General features: G+C 36.8%; 1 protein-coding gene across 2 annotated transcripts in view; it reads left to right on the top strand.

Moving 5' to 3' along the window:
* LOC123310584 (cytosolic carboxypeptidase 2-like) overlaps positions 1–22762 on the top strand; it is a 799664-nt gene that overhangs the window by 728867 nt on the left and 48035 nt on the right. For both annotated transcript variants that reach the window (XM_044894135.1, XM_044894134.1), the window contains one exon: positions 15840–15956. In XM_044894135.1, the coding sequence (XP_044750070.1) occupies positions 15840–15956 (117 nt within the window). The remainder of the gene's footprint in view (positions 1–15839; positions 15957–22762) is intronic.

Below are 22762 nucleotides of genomic sequence, written 5' to 3' on the forward strand. Positions count from 1 at the left end.
ATAATAACAATCTTCTAGATAGGCACACTGAAAAAATTTCAAAGTACAGAGATCTCGAGGAACAAACCAGGTGACAGTGGAAGCTGAAAGATATCAATACCATCCCTATTGTCATATCATCTACAGGCCTGATACCGAAGAAACTACTAGAGAACTTGAGGAAACTTCAGTTGGACGAAAATATCTATAAAGTCATGCAGAAGGCGGTACTGCTGGGAACGGCGAGAACTGTACGAAAGTACATGGGGAATGCAGAGGAACACCGTATGCTCCGACAGGAAGTGCGGGCGAAGCAGGAATCCAACCTACAACAGGGAGCCGAGGAGCGACCCGGACCCGACCACCACCACGTGCCCGAAAACCTGGAAAGGACTCCAACAGAGCTTAATCCTTTTGATATCTGAGATATCTGGGATAAGTGAATTTTCCTCTGGAGAGGAGTGTGAAAGCCGCAAGGCTAAAGTCGTAACTTTATTTACCCAACAGGAAAAATCCCAGTAACAGGGTGTCCATATAATTAGTTGAATATAAAAAATTTATATCTAACGTCCATAATCTTCACATCAGATATTTATACTCATGAAAATAATGAAGTTTGGAACCTTTTTGTTATGGTATGGTAAGTTTGGGGTCAGTAATATTCCAAGTGTTCCTCAACGATGGAAAAAAAGTTTACAACGAATTTTATCGACTCATTTGATATATTCCGTCAACCATGAATTAATTTATATCAGGCGGCAGTGGCGGCCCTTCCATCTTCCTATATTTATAACATATTCATACCTGCTTATGAGAATCGTAATGTTTTGAAAACTTTTTGATATTGTAACAATAAAAATATTGTTACCTGTAAAAATACAGTATTTCAACAACAGAACGATTGGCCGCAGTAAATTTTATTGAATAATTTGATATTTCAGTTTCCCTAAATTAGCCTGACGGGAGGTTTTTCGACAGCAACTTTTTAGAAATTATTAGGTATCGCAGCGGGAAGCTCTATCGAGAACGCGGTTCTTATGCTTTCGTTTTGCTGCAGTCTTCTATTACTACTGAAGAATGAAAAATATTAATCAATCAGCATCAAATTGATATTATTATTAGAAGTTTTCTGTTATTAAGTGTTTATGATTTGACATTATGATACTCTGATTTCATTGTTCAATTCATGTTTTTCAATATACTTGACAGGTCAGTTTGTAAGTATGAGTTAAATTGTAATTTGAAGAAACGATATAACTTCTTTACTTGAATAGATTATTGTGGACTCATTGTGTGTTGATATTACAGTTGTTGGTTTATTTCCCTTTCAATCTTTTTTTATAGATGCAGCATTTGTACCATGGACTTTTTTCAGCAATGAACTACTGAAATATTCATTCAACTTGCTTCATATACAGGGTGGCCATTTTAAAACGAAACAGACGAGATTACAGACGAAATAAATTTTTTCGATAGAAATGCTCGGACAGGTCGATTTCTGTTTCGAGGGTTACAACTTAAGATGTAGGTTACGGACGCATAGCGCTTCAACCCTTGCTACTGCAACCCTCACCCCCAATTTTTGAATAGGGAAGATGGGGTGAGTGATACCTCATTTGAAAGGTATTTTTATACTGATTTCAGCACAGTAATTTTTTTTTCATTTTATGCATTAGTTCTCGAAATATTCTTAACTAAGTATTTGAAAATGAAGTGGTGTTTTCATGGCACTTGTAGTGTTTTTCTGTGAAAAATCGACATTTTGAGCTTCAAAACATACTTCCTATTAACATGTTTATCTAAATGTCGTTGACTGAAGAATTCTGCGGTTCTATTCGCACATTGATTGTTCGCAAAAAAGAGTGACATTATTTCCACCCGCTCTGTAATTGAATAAACCATGTCGAACAATGAATTAGAAAACATACAAGTCTCGATTCGAAACTAAGAATAATTGTCAAAGAACCGGTAAGCCAACTTAATGATCTGTTCGTAATAAATAAAAAATTATCGATTCTCATTTTTCTGAAAAAGATATGAATTCAATAATCAACAAAATGAAAACATTATTGAAGCCAACTGAGAAAACACTTCATAATTAAGTCGGAAATCGTTTCACGAATTGGGACTGGAATATTTCTGTGGCATCATTAATGATTTGATTTTCTTACCTGGTAATCTGATTAGAGATATGTACGTATTTGGACTTTTTGGAGATTTCTATCGATCAAGTGTTACCGCATGTAATTGGAAATACTGCAAATTATATCGAAGATAATTTAGATTGAGTTTCAGCAAGATTGAGCTCCTTCGCAATACGCTTTGTTTGTTCGAGATCTTGATTAAAGATTTCTATGTCAGTGGATTGGAGGAAGGAAGCCACAGTCATGGTTGTTTTGAAACTCAAAATGTCGATTTTTCACAAAAAAACACTACAAGTGCCATGAAAACACCACTTCATTTTCAAATACTTAGTTAAGAATATTTCGAGAATTAATGCATAAAATGGAAAAACAATTACTGTGCTGAAATCAGTATAAAAATACCTTTCAAATGAGGTATCACTCACCCCATCTTCCCTATTCAAAAATTGGGGGTGAGGGTTGTAGTAGCAAGGGTTGAAGCGCTATGCGTCCGTAACCTACATCTTAAGTTGTCCCCCTCAAAACAGAAATCGACCTGTCCGAGCATTTCTATCGAAAAAATTTATTTCGTCTGTAATCTCGTCTGTTTCGTTTTCAAATGGCCATCCTGTAATAACCAGTTTGTCGGTTCGTATATTCAAATTCTCACGAATTGAGGAGATCTCAATCAATATTTCTGCCATAGATTTCAGTCATAGTAGATAGATAAGTTGAAGTGCTGTAATCCGGTGGCGAGTATGCTATCCGGGATTTACTGTTCTTTACTCAGTAGATAAGTTACGCCCACTAACCAACTATCATCTTTTATTCTGAGAAATTCGGCGAAATGAAATATCATGTGATATTTTGAATATTCTGCGTCTAAACTTTATGATCTTTTATATAATTTTCACAGATTCATTGATTCCATTAGAAAATTATCTAAAAAATATGTTCAGTAATTTTTTTTCAGAACCTAATAATTGAAATGACTATTCCATATCGTTCTTGGTTTAAATCAGTTCAATGAAAATTCATATCATACATTATTTATACTCATAAAAATCGTAAAGTTTGGAACCTTTTTGTTATGGTATGGTAAGTTTGGGGTACGTAATATTCCAAGTATTCCTCAACGATGGAAAAAAAATGGTTACAACGAATTTTCTCGACTCATTTGATATATTGCGTGTAACATGAATTAATTTATATCGGGCGGCAGCGGCGGCCCTTCGATCTTCCTATATTTATAATATATTCATACTTACCTATACAATGTTTTGAAAGCTTTTTGTTATGGTAACAATAAAAATATTGTTACCTGTAAAAATACAGTATTTCAACAACAGAACGATTGGCTGCAGTAAATTTTATCGAATAATTTGATATTTCAGTTTCCCCTAATTAGCCCGACGGAAGGTTTTTCGACAGGAACTTTTTAGAAATTATTAGGTATCGCAGCGGGAAGCTCTATCGAGAACCCAGTTCTTTTGCTTCGTTTTGCTGCAGACTTCCATTACTACCTAAGAATGAAAAATATTAATCAATCAGCATCAAATTGATATTATCAAGTTTTTTGTTATTAGTGTTTATGATTCGACATATTGATACTGTGATTTCATTGTTCAATTCATGTTTTTCAATATACTTGACAGGTCAGTTTGTAAGTATGAGTTAAATTTTAATTTGAAGAAACGATATAACTTCTTAACTTGAATAGATTATTGTGGACTCATTGTGTGTTGATATTACAGATGTTGGTTTCTTTTCCTTTCAATCTTTTTTTATAGATGCAGCATTTGTACCATGGACTTTTTTCAGCAATGAACTACTGAAATATTCATTCAACTTGCTGCATATAATAACCAGTTTGTCGGTTCGTATATTCAAATTCTCACGAATTGAAAAGATCTTAATCAATATTTCTGGCATAGATTTCAGTCATAGTAGATAGATAAGTTGAAGTGCTGTAATCCGGTGACGAGCATGCTATCCGGGATTTACTGTTCTTTACTCAGTAGATAAGGTACGCCCACTAACCAACTATCATCTTTTATTATGAATAATTCGGCGAAATGGAATATCATGTTATATTTTGAATTTTCTGCGTCTAAACTTTTTGATCTTTTATATAATTTCCACAGATTCATTGATTCCATTGAAAATTCTGTAAAAAATATGTTCAGTTATTTTTTTTCAGTATTAATTGAAATGACTATTCCATATCGTTCTTGGTTCGAATCAGTTCAATGTAAATTCATAACATACATTATTTATACTTATGAAAATCGTAAAGTTTTGAACCTTTTTGTTATGGTATGGTAAGTTTGGGGTCAGTTATATTCCAAGTGTTCCTCAACGATAGAAAAAAAGGTCAACGAATTTTATCGACTCATTTGATATATTTCGTGTAAAATGAATTAATTAATATCGGGCGGCAGTGGCGGCCCTTCTTCTTCCTATATTTATAACATATTCATAACTACCTATGAGAATCGTAATGTTTTGAAAACTTTTTGTTATGGTAACAATAAAAATATTGTTACCTGTAAAAATACAGTATTTCAACAACAGAACGATTGGCTGCAGTAAATTCTATCGAATAATTTGATATTTCATTTTCCCTCAATTAGCCCGACGGGAGGTTTTTCGACGGGAACTTTTTAGAAATTATTAGTTATCGCAGCGGAAAGCTCTATCGAGAACCCGGTTCTTTTGCTGAAACAGAGCAGATTCCTATCAACCGAGGGATATTTCAAAGTGATACAGTGAGCCCCATCTGGTTCTGCCTTGCACTCAACCCCCTGAGCATGCTCCTGAACAATACCAAAGATGGTTATGTAATAAATAAGCCTCGGAATATAATCATCACCCACCATCTATATGTGGATGATCTCAAATTATACGCAGCTAACGCCGAACAACTGAGGAGACAACTAGAAATAGTTGCTGCGTTCAGCGATTCTATCAGGATGGAAATGGGGGTTGACAAGTGTGCGGTGCTCGACGTTAGGAGGGGAAAAATTCATTATACGGGACCGGAGACAACATTGCTTAATAGTGTCGCAATACCCGCCTTGGAACAAGATGAATCCTACAAAGATCTAGGTATTAAACAGGCACTGGATATTAAAACTCCGGAGATGAAGGGAGAAGCTATATAAAAGACTGAATCTACTGCTAAAGGCCAAGCTCAATTCAAAATCCCTATTTACGGCGATCAATATCTGGGCCAGCCCTAGTACAACTTATTCTTTTGGCATTCTCACATGGTCGACTACCGAACTTCGCGAGATAGATAGAAAAATACGTACTACGCTCACAAGATACGGAGTACACCATCCACACTCCTCATCTATACGGTTGTACCTCCCGCGACATCGGGGAGGTCGAGGTCTGCTGAACCTGGAAAGCACACATAGGGAGACTGTGGAATCGCTCAGACATTACTTCTTTGCGGATAACTCACCTCTTAACCAGGTCATCCTTGAAACCGACGAAAATATATCTCCATTAAAACTGCCTAACCTGGAGTATCACATGGTTGGAAGCACGTTGGATGAGCGGGTGGAGGAGTGGAGTGCCAAGGCCCTGCACGGTAGATATCCGGGTAACCTGAAAAGCAAAGATGTAGATCAGATGAAATCACTTACTTACCTGCGTGCGGGCTACCTTTTCCCTGAGACTGAGGGGCGTCTTCTTGCGATCCAGGATCAGGTGATGCCCTGTAGGATATACCTGAAGCATATTGCCAGGCAGGACATTCCATCCGATAGATGTCGGAAATGCTCCGAAGCGGCAGAGTCTATCCAACACATTACCTCCTCGTGCCCAATCCTGGCCCCTAGAGATTATCTGGATAGACATAACGCCATGGATAAAATCTATCACCAGCAGATCGCCCTCAATCTAGGTCTGCTGCAGAATGAGGTCCAGCAGCATGTTTACGAAACGAAATCTCTGTTACAGAATCAGCGCTACAAGATGTACTGGGATGCGACGTTTGTGACGGACAGAGGAGTGGCGCATAACAGACCTGATATTGCGCTATTTGACAACGAAAAAGAGACTTGTTTCTTGCTGGACTTCACGATACCGGCGGATGATAATCTTGCGAGGGCATATTCGGAGAAGGTAACGAAGTATGCCGGCCTGGCTTTCCAGCCTCGTGAGCTGCATAATTTGAAATCCATCAGCGTGCTCCCTCTGATCATTTCGGTGAATGGATTGGTTGAGAAACACCTACCTGAGAATACCTCAAAATTATGCCTGGACCATGCTGTTATTTCAAGCTCTCAGAAACAGGTGCTGTTGAGTACTGCGAGAATTGAAAGGAGGTTCCTGCAGGGTCTGTGAAGCTGCGACACCAACCTTGACAGCTGTCCGTAAAAATCACATTAAGATTTCATAAAAATAAAAATCGAGATATGATACAAAACAAGTGATCTCTCAAAAGGTAGGTACATTCAATCAACTTAAAACAAGAATGAACGATAACGATGTGTTCTTATCAATAAACCTCCCCCACGTGGTTATCACAGTCTTATTTGATTTATCAGATTACAATATACAGTACTCAACGAATCCACATCTGAAATTAACCGTGCGAGGTGTTCGTCTTATGAATATCATCTCTTAAATAAGTAGATCTTCTTAGAAGATTTTATTCTCTACATTCCAGCGAGCACAAACATCCCTGGGATGTTTTGGGATGTTTCGAAAATGTTGGCATGAGGATGTTTCTTTGAAACGTAATATGCACTTCCCAAAGAGGTCTCCAAAGGCTATTGGAAATCTTTACTTGTTCTGATCTGTGCCATCTGTGGCATTTCTTCGTCTACCTACTGAGAGGTACTGTCGAGTTGAAAATAATGTAAACTTGTGGATATCTTCTCTTGACGTCGCATAGTTTGCCTTGGGAGGTTTATTCCAAATAAACAATATACACCTATTTCATTTTGCCGCCATTTCCACTTTCTTCGTAGTTTGGACTGTGGACTGTTCGGAGTTGAAAGTTGATTGGTGATTTGTATAATATTAACTACTTCTGTGTTGGTTTTGATTGTGAATTTAGGATCGATCTCTTCATAGTAACCAAATACAATTAATAAGTAAGTATTACATGAATTAAATGTATAGTATAATGTCCAGAAACATACATATAACCTCAAAAGAATTCACGCTGCGTGGTTAATATTATTTGTGTATTTGGGACTAGGTATAATAGATCATTGTATTTTGGTTGGAATAATCGAATGGTATATGGAAGGTTATTATAATTATTCAAGAAATAACTTTATAAAGTTTAAAGCCATATCATCGAGGATTTCAACATATTTCGATAATCTATCTCTGCCGTTGATAATTCCCAGAATATTTTGTAAGATTACTCTTCCGACGATGATAATAATCATTCATCACTTGTGAATCACAAAATAATTCAAATTGTCCCAGAAAAGTTCTTGTTTTTGAAAACTCCTTTAAATTGTTCCATCTTTAAATACCAGTACAAATAATTAAATAAATAAAATCGTTTCGCAAATCAACCTGTTCAGAAGCTATATATACAACTCAAATCTTCCAGATCCTTTCATGCAGCTATTTTCTCTGTTATTTTAATTGGAAAAAATCATCTTAACCTTCATATATTTTGTGAATTTATTGTTTGAATTGTTTTTATTTTGTAGATGTGATCCATAAAAAATTCCAAATCACTAGGAAAGTATTCGAACTCTATGCCAAAGATTGGTTTAGGCATATTAGGCAGAAGAGGAGGGACGATAAAATGAAGGAAAAATAAATTTTTATCAATTTTTTTTTCATTTTTCCTTTCGGTACATCTAATATTATAATCAGTTTGTGTTCTAATATTTCTGTTTTTTTTATGTTAAATGCCTTTCTGTAGTATAATATTTATCAATTGTTTTTTGTTGTTCAATTCTTTATGTGGAATGTGATTTCTTTTCCTTTTGTACCTGTTGGAGTATCATTAAAATATTTTTATTCTTATATAATATTCTGTATTTCATTCAAAAACTTTGTAGTTCGTTTAAAATAGAATGTGGTATCCCTCAAACATTCAAATGAAAGAAAAGAGGCCTCACAAAAGAATTTCATATAAAGTCTTACAAACAGCGATTTCGTGTGCGCAAAGCGCTTTATAAATGTTCTATTGTGTACATGAAAAGGCTATCAAAAAAACTTCTGAGTAGTTTTTTTGCGACATCCCAGGGACATCCATATAATAGCCGCCTGCGGCGGACATTGGCTGTTCTATAAAAGTTCTATTTATGTATAAACAGAACATCGCAGTGGATGTTCAATGTCTCGAAATCTCTTACTTTTAACATCTCTGAGATGTTTTTTTTTTTTTTTTGTGTAGCAGAGGGAAAATCTGCAAGACAGACGAACCACCCTCATCTTCTGAGGGGGAACAGTGTGGGGCTTCTCACTCTCCTGAGCTCGAGACCCACTAAAAACCCTACTGCTTCTTGAATTTTGGTTCCGGGCATTTGCCTATAAGCCGTTCATCTCTTGGTCGGTTTTCTTCTCGCACACTATCGTGCTGGGATTTATGTGTTTATCCTCTATTGGATTAACACTTTATTGAATTTTTCAATAAGTTTCTGTTGTTATTTTAATCTCTTTGTAATTGATCTCTTGGTCTCCTTCGGTAAATTCGCATTCTCCTTTTGTCTTCCTCTGGGTCGTAGTCCACTAGTCTCCTGAGTTCTTGATTCGGATGGTTTTTCGCTGTTTCGAATAATTTCTCTGCTTTTCTGTTCATGAATTCCGTTATGGTTTCCCATTTCAGGTCCTTATAAATCTGTCTATTCCTGACAAACCAAGGTGCATCTATTGCTCATCGTAGCAGCTTGTTTTCAGTGGCCTGAATTCTTTTGATATGGCTCTTTGCCGCGAAACCCCAGGCAACTGATCCATAAGTCAGTTGAGGCCTAGCAACGGCTTTGATTATCTTCAATTTCGACATGTGGCTTCTTCTTCCTATCAGAGGATAGAGTCTATTCATCGCTGCTTTCGTTTTGTCGATTGCTTGTATGATATGACTTTTCCAGGTAAGTCCTTTGTCAAGCGTTATTCCTAAATATTTGGCTTCATTTTTCCAGTCGATTTCTTCGCCATCAACATCCAGTTTTGTTGTGGGTCGCAGTCTTCTCTTCTGTAGTAATATTGCTTGGCTCTTTTGTCCATTGAGCTTGATTTTCCACTTTATGCACCAGTCATTTGTTTCGTCAATCGACTCTTGTAGAACTCGTTCTATTATTTCAGGGTTTCGGTGTCGAGTTGCTATGCCTGTGTCGTCAGCATATAACGTTAGCATGGTTCTTGGATTTTTCGGAATATCGTGGATGTATATGTTGTACAGAAGTGGCCCAAGTACTGATCCTTGGGGTACTCCAGCCTCTATATCTCTTGTTGAGGAGCATTCTCCTCCCACTTTCACGTAAAATCTTCTATTTTTGAGATAATCCCTGATCAACTTGCATATTTTGATCGAATATCCAGCACATCTCATCTTATATATTAATCCTTCATGCCATACTCTGTCGAATGCTCTGGCGACGTCTAGTGAAACAAGACCTGTAGCTTGTTTATTTTGGAATCCCTCTGTTATGTACTCTGTGAGCCTTAATAATTGTTGTTCTGTTGAATGCTCTCTTCTGAATCCGAACTGTTCTGGTGGAATTAGTTCCAGATTTTCGGTTTCCTCATTTAGCCTCGTGGCGATAATTCTTTCTACTACTTTTCCTAAAGCCGACAGTAGACTTACCGGTCTGTAGTTTTGTGGAAACTTCTTCTCTTTGAATGGTTTATTGAATACTATGACTTCTGCTGTTTTCCATTTTTCTGGGTAGTGTTCTGTCCTCATAATTCCATTCGCGATATTTGTTAGAGCGGCTATACCTTTTCTAGGTAATTTCTTCAACATAACATTCGTTATTTTATCGCTTCCGGGAGCTTTCCTCTTCTTCAAACTTATAATTATTTCCCTGATTTCATTTGGCGATGTTTTCTTGTCTATTTCAGCAGTCGCTGGTAATTTATCCATTTCTTCATCATTTTCTTCAACCAGTTCTTCCAAATCTTCATTATCGTCGTCTATCCTGTAATTTATTCTCGATTCTCGTTCGATCGAGTCCGCCAATGCATCTGCCTTATCAGTATTGGTATAAGCCATTCCCCTTTCTCCGTGTAGGGGTGGAATTATAGTCTTTTCTCCTCGTAGGCTTTTTTGCATTCTCCATGCAGAATGATCGATTGTATTCAGTTCTTGAACCCTTTTGTTCCATCTGCTTGTTCTTGGATCTTTCAGGGCATTTTTCAGAACTTGGCTATGTCGGTTGAGGTTTCTTCTATTTAGATCATTTTTGTTCATCCTATATATTCTTCTGAGTCTTCGATTTTCTTGTATAAGATCCTTTACTTCTTTAGGCGTATCGCCATGCGGATGACTTGGAGCTGGTCTCTTCACTCTTCTCGTGCTTTTTTCGTAAGCTTTCAATATAATCTCTTCCAGTTTATCAACCGCACATTCCAGATCGTCTGGAGTGTTTATTGTTGGAATTTTTGTTATTTCCGATTGTATTAAATGGCTGTATTTAGTCCAATTGGTATATTCTCTTATTTCCAGCAGTTTTTCTCTTGGTTCTTCTCCAATTGTCAATTCCACGGGATTGTGGTTTGAGGTTCCATCTTCCAAAGTTTCAATCGAGAATTCTTGAGTTATATTTTTCAATATCGCGATGGCTATTACATCTGGTATTCCTCTTCCAAAAGCAAGATATGTCGGTAGCTCTGGTCCAATAACTATGGCATTTTGTTTTTCGGCGAAATCCTTGAGTTTTTTGCCATTTCTATTCTCTGTTATGCTATTCCATAATGGGGATTTACAGTTGAAATCTCCGATGGAGATTTTCGGGTTTGATCCTTCCAACATGTTGTTTATCTCTTCTTCCAATAGATTGTTTTGTGGTGGCTTATACGCCGAGGTTATTTCGACTCTTTGCCGATTTAATTCGGCAACAATCGTCACTTTTTCTGTTTTTCCTTGTGTTTCGTCGGATCTACTTTTAAAGTAGTGTTTCAGATCACTTTTCACCAATATTGCTACTCCTCCTCCGGTGTTTGTAATTCTGTCACATCTATATGTTTCATAATTCATGAAATTCAGTCTTCTGTTCCGGTTTATTCTTGTTTCCTGTAGGGCTATAATATCAGGTTGTCTTTCTGATATTATTTGTTCTATCTCGGCTTTCCGAGTGTTGATCCCGTTTATGTTCCACGAGATTATCTTGAGGGATTTCTTCCTAATATCCGTAAGGTCCATAAATTCAGTTTACTGAATAATGCTTGGAGTTTTTTCTCCATTTCCCTCTCAATTTTCAACATTATCTTGTTGAAAATTTTTTCCGTGAAGATATCTAAATCATCGGCTGATTCAGATATCTTTTTCTTCTCCTGTTGACTGTTCACAGCTTGTTTCATTGTAAGCTTTTTCTGTCCTTCTTTTTTCTGGACGGGTTTTGGAGTCTCCCTCTTCTTTTCCTGCTCTGTAGGTTGGGTCTTCGCTACTTCCTGAATTTTTTGTTCAGAAGTTGTTGTTTTTGTTACCTTCTTTTTACCTTTTATCTGAGATGTTTTTGTGCTCGCTGGGATAGCACTTGAACATTATCAAAATCAAACGAATGATCATTGAGCACTGAATGGAAGGAAAGGGCTGTAGACTGTGACAATTCAACGCAATCTCTAATATGTTGGTTCATTCTATTCTTGAGGTATTGCTTCGTTGGACCGACATAACATTCATCACAGACCCCATTCTCGACAATCCACCCTATATACCACATCAGAGGTCATCTCTATATCGTCACTGTTCTTCAGTCTACTGTAAAATCTTTTCACTGTTTTACCGTAATAGCTGAAAATCCTATTACCGTCCGACTTCATTACCCTAACCAACTCACCCGTCAACATTGGGACATACGACATACACAAGACCAAAAAATTTAATAGGAGAAGATGCTTCATCAACAACGCCTGATGACATAACACTAGAAGAATGAAAAATAAGATTGATCAAATATCTAGGGTATCCATTATATAATACAAACAAATATAACAATATTGTTATATTGTTATATTTGTTTCTGTTCTATAAAATTCTTGGAATGAAACGATTCATGGCTCAGAGACAATATTTTATGCTTAATATACTTAATAATCGCGATTTTTTGACTTTTTCCATGTGAAGAACTAAAATGTAATATCCTACTCGAGGCAATAGGCTTTTTATATAAATCAGTTATCAGCCTGTTACTATGATTTCTTATTAACAGTACATCCAAAAACGGTATACGACCTCCATATTCTAATTCAAAAGTGAAATTTAAGTCATTATGGAAACTGTTAAAGAGGTCTAAGACTAAATGTGCAGAATATTTGGGAACACACATAATAATATCATCCACATATACATAAACAAAAGGTATCAAAATGTTGAGTCGAGCCAGCACAAACCTTATCACCTTATCCATAACAATCTCAGCCATAATAGGAGATGCCGGATTACCCATAGCAGATCCATTTCTTTGCACAAAAAACTTATTGTTGAATCGAAAAAAGCTGTTATTGAATTCACAATTTGAACAATCTGTTCTTTAGGGATACTAACGTGCGTTGCAATATCATCCCAATGTTCGTCAACCAAACTCAAAACTGGGGAATATAGGTGAAGAGAGAAATAGCGTCAAAACTAACTAAAACATAATCATCAGGGATATGAACATCCTGAATTTTACCAATGAGATCCCAAGAGTTCTTCAAAGAGTAATAGAATCTGTGTCTTATATTGGAGAGCGAGACAAAAATTTCGATATATTATATGTAGGCGAACCACAACATGATATCACCGGTCTGCCTTGTGCAGTTTAACAAGACCATATGCTTAAGGTGATACAGCATTAAAGATTTTCATCTTTTTCGCGAGCTCATCAGATAAACAACCGATTCTCTGCAATCCCAGACAGGTAGGATCAAAACCTATATCCTCATAAGTTGTCGTATCAGAAAACAAGTTCTATCTATCCGTCTAAAACCCCATTTTGCAGCCACGTCTCTACTGTAATAACAATGTCATAATCATCATTGGAACAAACTCTGAGAAACTCATTAACTTCAGTGTTCAGTTCTCTGCAATTATTGTAATATACAGAAAGAACAGTTCAAATGTTCAGTGAGTCACACGAGCTCCTGTATTTATATAAGTTCCCATTAATTTTGTGCCAAATAGTATAATACTCCTTACCACGTATAAAACCTTCAGAAAAACAAGAAAATATAAATTGACAATGAAGAATTTTACAAATTCGTATTCTGAGAATATTTTCCAAATAATAGGTATTCGTATTATCCCAATAAAAGAATTAAAAAAAAAACCATTATCATACGGAAATTGTCTTCCTAGGTAACAATTCATACTTTTACTTAAAAAATTTTCAAAACCGAGTTATTCACTCATATGATATTATAAAAAGAGGAATAAACAACACATAAATACATGTATATGCAAATCTACATTACTGGAATAGCTCGTATTCTTCTCGAACCTATCTGACGGCGTTGCCATCTCTCACAAAAATTCTTTCACTGCTGGACCGTGCTGCTTGCTTACCACGAATTTCCTTAGCTTTCAGTAATAGCTTATATGTACTCTCAGTTAGGTTTTCATTCATATGAAAATTAAGTTTTCTGAGTGTTGCACCATACACCATATTTCTCTTCCATTGCGTAACAAGAACCACAACTCTAATTTCTTATCCTGCCTTCAGTCTTCTTTCCTATCCTGTAGGCCTTATTAACTTCCATTGTACTGCACCGAACACCCATAATGTCTTTGAAGAAGGAAATCATCTTACATAGTAAATTTTCATCATCTTCCTGCTATTATTATTGAATTTTCTATAAAACTGCGCTGTATTTTCTTCACATTTCTATTGATTTTCTCGATATTTTTTTCATGGATATCCACCTCTTCCTTTGGAGATAACAATTTTGCAATGACATCCGTTTATCTCTCATTCATACCGTTAATTTTACCCTCAATCTTATTGATTTTCTCCACAATGTCCGCAGTCAACCTAGGAGCAAGCTTATTTACAAAACACTCCAATGTTGATTCATCTATAATACAAGAGCTGAATTGTCCACATTCCTGAGATTTCTCAGACTCATCTTCGTCAAATTACAATTGGCAACGTCGCAAGAGTTTTCAAAGAATAATTATTGTATCCAATAACTTTAACTTTTGTTAATTAACAACCCTAATTAGGGAAAACTTCAATAATACTCGAAGCGGCCTTTCAATTATTACACAAATATAAAGGTTTCAAGGTATTTCACAGCAAAAATATCGCTTGAATCGCCTTTTAATGGGATCTCGCACAACCGAAGTTCAAAGTATCATGTCTCTCAACACCTAATCCGTAATCTTGGCAAATTGTTCTGGAGAAAATGGAGAAAGTCTTCACCTGATATTCAAGGTAAACCTTTGCTGAAAATCAGTTTTTCTGAAAGCGTGAGGAATTTCTGTAGATCATACATACATGGGTATTGTGGAAATTGTTTACTACATTTCTTGTGAAAGTGGCTTCGCCAGTAAACAGAATGAATGTTGTTAGATATTGGTGATTTAAAAGCCACAGGCAGAATTCTTTTCTTCGAGGATGGTCTTCTGGTTGGGGTGCTTGAACTTTCTTCAAATGGTAGGGGTACAATTGCTCTTGTCTTAGTGTCTTCCAAACTCTACTGTGGCTCACTTTGACGACCCTGGCTATGGGTCTAATACTTGTTGTCGGTTGTTCCACAACTATGTCCAGAAACTGCTCCTTGATTTCTGCCATTTGCGATGTTACAGGCCTGCCAACATTTGCTCAGGATGCAGATGCAGATGCAGATCGGGAGTCGTGCAAACGTCCAGTATCCCTACATCTCTGCACCAAGTTCATGAACATACGAGGAGTTCGAGAAATCGTATTCTGTTCATCCTGCACGCCGAACTGGCACACTGTTTGGATTCACCATAAATTAAAATGTCAACAAGTTCATTGTTTGAGTAAACGTGAGGCATTTTTCAACTACTTTTCGACACTCCGAAAATTCACAAAAATCATACGCTGACTCTGACGGTTTCCAGTATACTGACCTTTCGCCGGCACAAGTCTACGCATAAAGGTATGGTTTCAGTAGTGCGTCAGATGCATGCAGTGGCTGCAGAATGTGACTACCCATATGCAATTACCAAGCTGCAGTCACATTGTGTAGCACTGTAGCATTGCAACCGAAGCACTACCGAAACCTTTGAAACTTTGGTTTCGAAATACTCCGCCCTGGTGAATATTTTATATTCACCTGACAAATAAAAGCCTCACCTTTGAGATCAGCCTGTGTATGTGATGACATAAAACGATAGATGTATGCTACCATTTGGATTAACTCATGGGTAACATATGGATATCGAAATTCGATATATTATTAAGTTACTAATTGATATCTGTTGGATAACACTCCTTGATATCAAGAAGACATCAAAAATTGATGTAACACAGTTTAATTGTACGAGCAGCCTATATACACTCCAAACGAGACATAAATAAATGAATACCTTGTAAAATATTTACAACTATGCTTTCTAAAAACTCAATTCCTCTGCAATTTCAGGGATTCTAAAAAACTTGCCAAAAAGAAACGACCCAAATTGCAAAGGAAAGCCACAATCAAAGGAAAACAGACGACAGTGGTCAAGCGTAAATCCTCAGTCAAGAAGGATTTGAATAGGTCAGTGGTCCACTAATAACATTTTCTGAAACATGAGAATCTCTTTCAGTTACCATATCACTGAACTTGAACTCAAAAATTTTAATTTTATGTAGATTCGCCCTGATTGGTATGGCGTGTCAGTTGCAAGAGTCTCCACGAGGAAGATTTTCAAGGTGTAATCGTAGTTTCAATGCGATAGGAAAAAATTAAATTCATCGGGATAACTCAGTTCCATATAAACCTAGCGCAATGTCCACAAGTATAGTATATTATGCGGCTCGCGCTGCAAACTTCCATCCAAGTCAAATGCTGCTCACAATGCCTCAAGAACCTACTTTGATGATGGAAATAATTTGGATTTCAATCGATGGCATAATGGATCAGAATTTCTTCAACTCCGCGATGAAATGACAATGATCAAGAAAATTGACTGTCGGGGAATTTTGAAAAATTCTGAAGATGAAGAAGATATTCAAACGATAGAATTTTCGGCCACTGCTCTTGAAAATGATTTCTGTTTACCGGATATAAACCGTTTTTCCAAATGGATGAGGTTGATTAGAGCCACGACCTGGGTGCTAGTACTAGCTAAATTGTTGATTTCGATATTTCGTTACAAAAACTGTGAAATGGAAATGTCAAATGGAAAGTTTCTTGAAGAAAAGCATGTGCTTGAAGAATCAAAGTCGACTCAAAAAACTTTCAATGGTCTTGGATGGAAATGGCGTCTTGGAAGTGAGTGAACGGACTGACTTGGCCACACAAATGGAAATGACAACCAGAAAACCCATAATAGTGCCATCTAAACATAGGTTGACTAAATTACTACTGCATCACTCGCTCTCTCTTTATTATTTCCGCAATAAATTTCAGGATGTGTCTACAATATTGATCAACTATTCTAAATGAGCTATATACAGAACAAAACATAACACGAAATATTATGAAAATAATAAAACGAAGAGTAAGCCCGTTCGATTAGAATCTGAATCCCATGAATTTCTCTACAGAGTAAAAGCCATTTTCGGTAAGCTGTGTATGTCTGGTGAATCTATCTCTGTTGCTGTGGACGAACAAGAGGCATTCAAGGATGTAACAGCACGGTAAGGTGAGTATCCTGTATTCGACAAAAAATGGTCTGCAGATTGTCCTCCGATCTATTCCTGCCATCAACCTCAAGGCATTTTTCTGCTTCAGAAAAACTTAATGTGCATCTGGAGACGATCCCCACAGGATTATACTATAGACCATCGGTCCGTGAAACTGAGCATGATAGGCAAGTAAGGCTTCTTTTTCAGATAGTATTTTTTTAATTTGTCCTATTGCGAATAGCACAGAAGAGAGCTTCTTACATAACTTATTCACATGCTGCGTCCATGATACATTGCCGCCGATTGTTACTCCCGGTAAGCAGATTCTATCATTATTTCTTTCTCTGGTGGTGATGACCAGATATTGTGTTTTATCTGCCAGGGGTTTTGGGGGTTCAAACTTTCCCCCCCCCCCCCCCCGAAATAATATAGGTATACATAATATCATTTTCAAAAAGTCTCGCTTTATATGTCAAAATCAGAAAAATTTCATTTAAAACCCCTCCGTGGGGCTCATGATTGAATTTCATTTCGTTGCTGTTTAACCATTCAACAGCATTCTGACCTGATATTTCGGCTTTTCCTGTAGGAGTCGACCACTTTTAGCCCTGTTCAAAAAGGTTGTATCATCAGCGAACAGTATTTCTTCGTCTGCGGAAACGTTACAAACCAAGTCGTCTATGTATATTAAGAATAGAACTCGTCCAAGCACGGATCCGTCATCATTACCACGAACAATGTGTTCGAAACTCTATTGAACACTGCTTGACAAAATTATTGGATACTTGATAGTAGATCAGCCGTGAAGACCACATTTGCAGAATGTAAAAATGCCGAATTTTGAAAGCGAAACCTGCAATTCCATAAATGGGACTTTCTACATTCAGATTGACTCCACCAGCTCATGCATTAACATGCACAGGAATTGATTATTACGGATCCCTGTATGTAAGAAGAAAAGATGGGGAGTTATTTTTACCTGTTCATCAATAAAAGCTGTGCATCTTGAAGTAACATACACGTTATCAACGGAGTCAACGCTAATGGCAATGAGACGAATGATAGCAAGAAGAGGACAACCTCTGCAAATTCATTCCGATAATGAAACTAGTTTTAGAGGATACTCTGAGAAACTGAAGAAAGCTGTCAAAGAAATGGATTAAGAAAATTTGAAACGAAAAATGTTAGTATGAAATATCGAATAGAAATTCATTCTACCTGATTCTACCCATATGGGCGGTGCATGGGAGAGACTAGAGCGTACAGTGAAAAATTTAAGGGGAGAATGGAGACGAGCTCAAGAATTAAGAAACTCGTTCTGGAAAAGATGGAAGAGTGGAGGGTCGATGGTAGACTTAACTACATGATGTAGTTATAATTATAGATGATCCTAGAAACTAGGACTAATTGAAGAGATTTTTCCAGGTCCCGACGGAAAAGTCTAGAGTTGTTCAAGTGAAAACAGCGAGTGGTTCTTTTGAACGATCTGTTCCTGTTGCCAAGTTATGCAGATTGGATATCGAAGATAGTGGACAAAACTGATATTTCTGCCACGGCGGGAACAAATATTATATTTTTGTGGTATTAATCAATAATTCTCAAACCCTGTTTTGGAAATTTGTTCGATAAATAATTGTAAGTCTCTTGATGTCAATAGTTTCAAGTCTGTCAATGTGAAGTGACTGAAAAAAAAAGACGAGTTCAGAATATATCGGAATTTTATTGTAAGACGACTGTACAGGGTGGGCAAAATTGGTGATATCTGAACTACAACTTTTTCAATCTAACGAGATAGAGGAAAATACATGGCACATTACGGGCGTCTTCTTTTGAGAAACTAATAATACCATCAACTGAATTCCTTTTTTTTTTCGAGTTAGCAGAGTTCCAGAATTACATCTCGGGGAAAGAGAGCGAGCAGATTTTCAGATTACTTCGCTCTGATTGGACCATGGAGGTAGGAACCTCCATGGATTGGACGGTATTGACGTAACAGATTGAAAAGATGCGATTCTGGAACGAGTAATTATAGGTAAAAATTAAAATTTCCACTTTGGTCATTATCTCTGTTTCTGTTTGAGCTAGGATGTTGAAATTAAAACATTATCTAGACACTTTTTTGATAGCAATCCAGTGGCGTACTATGATTTTCTCCAACAAGTATATTTGCTGAGCTATAACAAAAAGATGTGTTTTTTCTTACGAAAACAGTGGTTTAAAATATCTTAAGAAGACTGAGGGCGATGTATGATATATTCCTGAAACGGTAAAAAAAATGGTGTTTTTTTTTAAGTTATTTCGAATTAAAAACAAAACTTTATGTTATAGTTCCGCAAATAAACCTGAAGGAAAAATCATAGTACGCCACTAGATCGCTATCAAAAAAGTGACTATATAATGTCATTCATTCATTTCAACATCCTATCAAATACTGAAACGGAGATAATGACCACAGTTGAAATCGCCCAAATTTAAATTTTGGCTTATAACTCAAAAACAAAAGAAGATAAAGGAATGCAGTTGATGGCATTATTAGTTTCTCAAAAAAAGACGACATTTATGACAGATTCATTTTCCCCTATTTCGTTGGGTTAAAAAGTTGTAGTTCCGGTATCACCAATTTTGACCACCCGTACACCTCCAGAAATAAGACAAGCTCCTCATGTTACCATACAGAATTTATTTCCCGAAAAATCCCAAAACAAATATTTATTTATTTTTTGAATATAAACGGCAGAGCCAATTTACAATTGCCATACAATTTACAAACCACTAAGGAAGAACAACAAAAAATTTTTAGCTTAACAAAATTATTGTTTATTCAAATAGAAACGAGATTGTAATAACACATTTATGTATCCTCAAAATATCTCTTCAGGCTGAAAATAGATATCTGAAACAAATCAACCTCTATTGAATTTGCCCCCTTTATGGCTCGTTCAATAGGATTATCCATTCCATAATTTGTCAGGGAGAAATCTATAGTAAACACCTCTCTCCGTCTTCAAATTACACTAGTGGTATTTAACCTTATCTTAAATAATAAATATTTACAATCAATGAAATTATGAAGCAATTTATAATCAAACATTATATCAAAATTTTTTCTTCTAATGGCCAGTGATCTCATTGATAGAGAATCATATAGAAAATCATAATTTATGGATTCTTTACAGATGCCCATTTTGTAGGCAATCTATTTTGAAAACTTACGATGAACACGTTCAATAGTGTTCTTGTGTACTTCATAATAGGGTGACCAAACTATAGAGGATTATTCCAAAATGCTCCGGACATTTGTGAAATGAACAGAATCGAAGGGTTGGAGCAATTTAAAAAGGTTGGCATAGAGTAAGTCTTTCGTCTCGTGTCAGCGTGTCATTTTTATTTTTTTTTTTTTTGAATTTCTAACTGTTCGGAAAGGACCATCCGATGGAAGTGGCTGGAACTGTGAATTATGGAGAGGTTTTCCAGAGATGTAAAATGATCACTCTCATGAAGGTGTTTGACCAGGGCGTAAGGAGGCTTGTTCTTCTGATGTTTGGGCAGACGTGTTTTAGCGGCTGTGGTTGTCATACCTATATAATATGCTGAGCAGTCATGACATGAAACCTTATAAACTCCGCTTTTTTGGTCGTTGGTTGTCTTAGGTTTGTTATTCAAAAGGATGTGTTCTAAATTTGCGTGTAAGTGATTGACAATGAAAATATCGTACCTACTTGTTGAGTAGAGAACATAATTTCGGATTAGGGCCGGTGATATATATCGATAGATACTTAAGATGGGATGTACCTATTAATGAAGTTTGCAAAAAGCTCAACAACTCCTACTACGCTCTGTACAGAATAAAGGGTAGGTATACTTCCTCTGAGTTCTTTCATCAATGTCTTTTATTCTCTGATGTACACTCATTTGTCCTACAATATCTTACTTTGGGGTAATGCTTCAGACGTTCAAAGAGTTTTCATCATTCAGAAGAGAATTCTTCGAATGATTTTTGATCAAAGTCGTCGTTTTTCCAGCCGACCTCTTTTTACTGAACACGGTATACTCACTGTTGCATCTACGTATATTTATATTGAAATGCCTAGTTTTCATCAAAGAGAATGACAATGATGTCATCAAACTTTCTAGTTTCCATTCCCATGAAACAAGGAGTTAAGGAAAATTGTTCATTCCTCTACATAAGACTGCACGATTTGAAATGTCTCCGCTATACCAATGTATTAAGTTGCTCAACCATCTCCCTCAACATATACAATGTCTTCAATTGTGCAGATTTAAGAAAGTAATCGAATATCTTTTATTAAAAGAATGTTTCTACTCTGTGAATATTTGAATTATAAGTTTGTTAATCATAGTTGTTTAAACATTGAATATTGTATGGCTTTTTGTTGACTTATCCTATACATACTATGTTATGTCTTAAGTGATCAATAAAATTATTATTCTCTATTGCTAGCGGACGCTGAAGTTCTCGTTTAATTGCGTCGATTCGGGCCGTTGGTATAAGTTCATTTCTCAGAATTACGCGGTACAGGTCTGCCACTCGTTCTTCAGTGACATTGAGATTTGGGTAGGCGTTGCAGAATTCCCCATGGAGCCTTTTCCTATAGTTGTTCGTGTTCTGCCCTAGTCCCTTGATGGAGTTATATATGCGCACAATAGTTTCATTCATGGACGTTGTCCACTTCATGCGCTTTCACTGGCTGAAAATCCTGCACAGCACCTTCAGCGGTTCGAGTCGGCAATTGAATTGGACTCGTTGGTTGATGTTGTTGCTTTGGAGCTGTAGCTTGTTTTGCAGCAGGAGCCTGCTTCCTCAACATCCTGCCACCGACGTCCCGCATGCTGTCATGTCCAGCGCCGGCTCCAGACATGCCCTGACGATCCCCAGGCAGCGACTTGTTTCCGAGGCTTCTCATTATCACCATTTTCATGGGTTTGTGCTCCCCTTTCTCGGTTTGGGTGAGGGGTAGAGAAATGAGAGCAGAAAGAGCACCCCTATGAAGGATGTAAAAGAGAGAGGAAAAAGGAATGGGACTGCGGACAGCAGGCGTCGCTGGCTGCACCGTCTACGTCGTTACGATGGCTACCCGGCAGGCCATCTACCAGATAGCTGCCAGGCAGGCCAGACAATTAAATTATTATTATTATTAGGGATGGAGATGAAAGTTTTCTCTATTGGGGTGTGAGGGTATATTTTCTGTAGCATTTGTTTTTTCTTGATGGACGTGAGCATGTGGTCGACGTAATCAGCAGAGTAACCATTGTTACTTGTTGTTGTTATTATTTCAATTGCCAAGGAACTGTTGGATTAATTCAAGTCATAAAACTATACATGGTTTTCGAATTGAGGTGGACATGTTGAGTTTCAGTTCGATAGCTCTGATAGGAATAGAGATTTCAGTGGTCAATTCGGCAAAGTGTGATATCAATTCATCAAAAACTGTGAAATCAATTCGAGCCAAATCTTGAAACTGTAAATAATTTTCGAATTGAAATGCATATGTTGAATTTTATTTCGTTGCTTCTGATAGAAATGGAGATATCAGTGGTCGATTCGACAAGGTATGATTCCAATTGCCAAGGAACTGTTGGATCAATTCAAGTCAAATCTTGGAACTATACAGGGTTTTCGAATTGAGATGCAAATGTTGAATTTCAGTTCGCTACTTCTGATTTTTTTTCCAGTGCCTATCCGTTCCGGATGTTGACTATCATACATGCTAT

This window comes from Coccinella septempunctata, chromosome 3 (assembly GCF_907165205.1).
Source record: "Coccinella septempunctata chromosome 3, icCocSept1.1, whole genome shotgun sequence".
Classification (NCBI taxonomy): Eukaryota; Metazoa; Arthropoda; class Insecta; order Coleoptera; family Coccinellidae; genus Coccinella; species Coccinella septempunctata.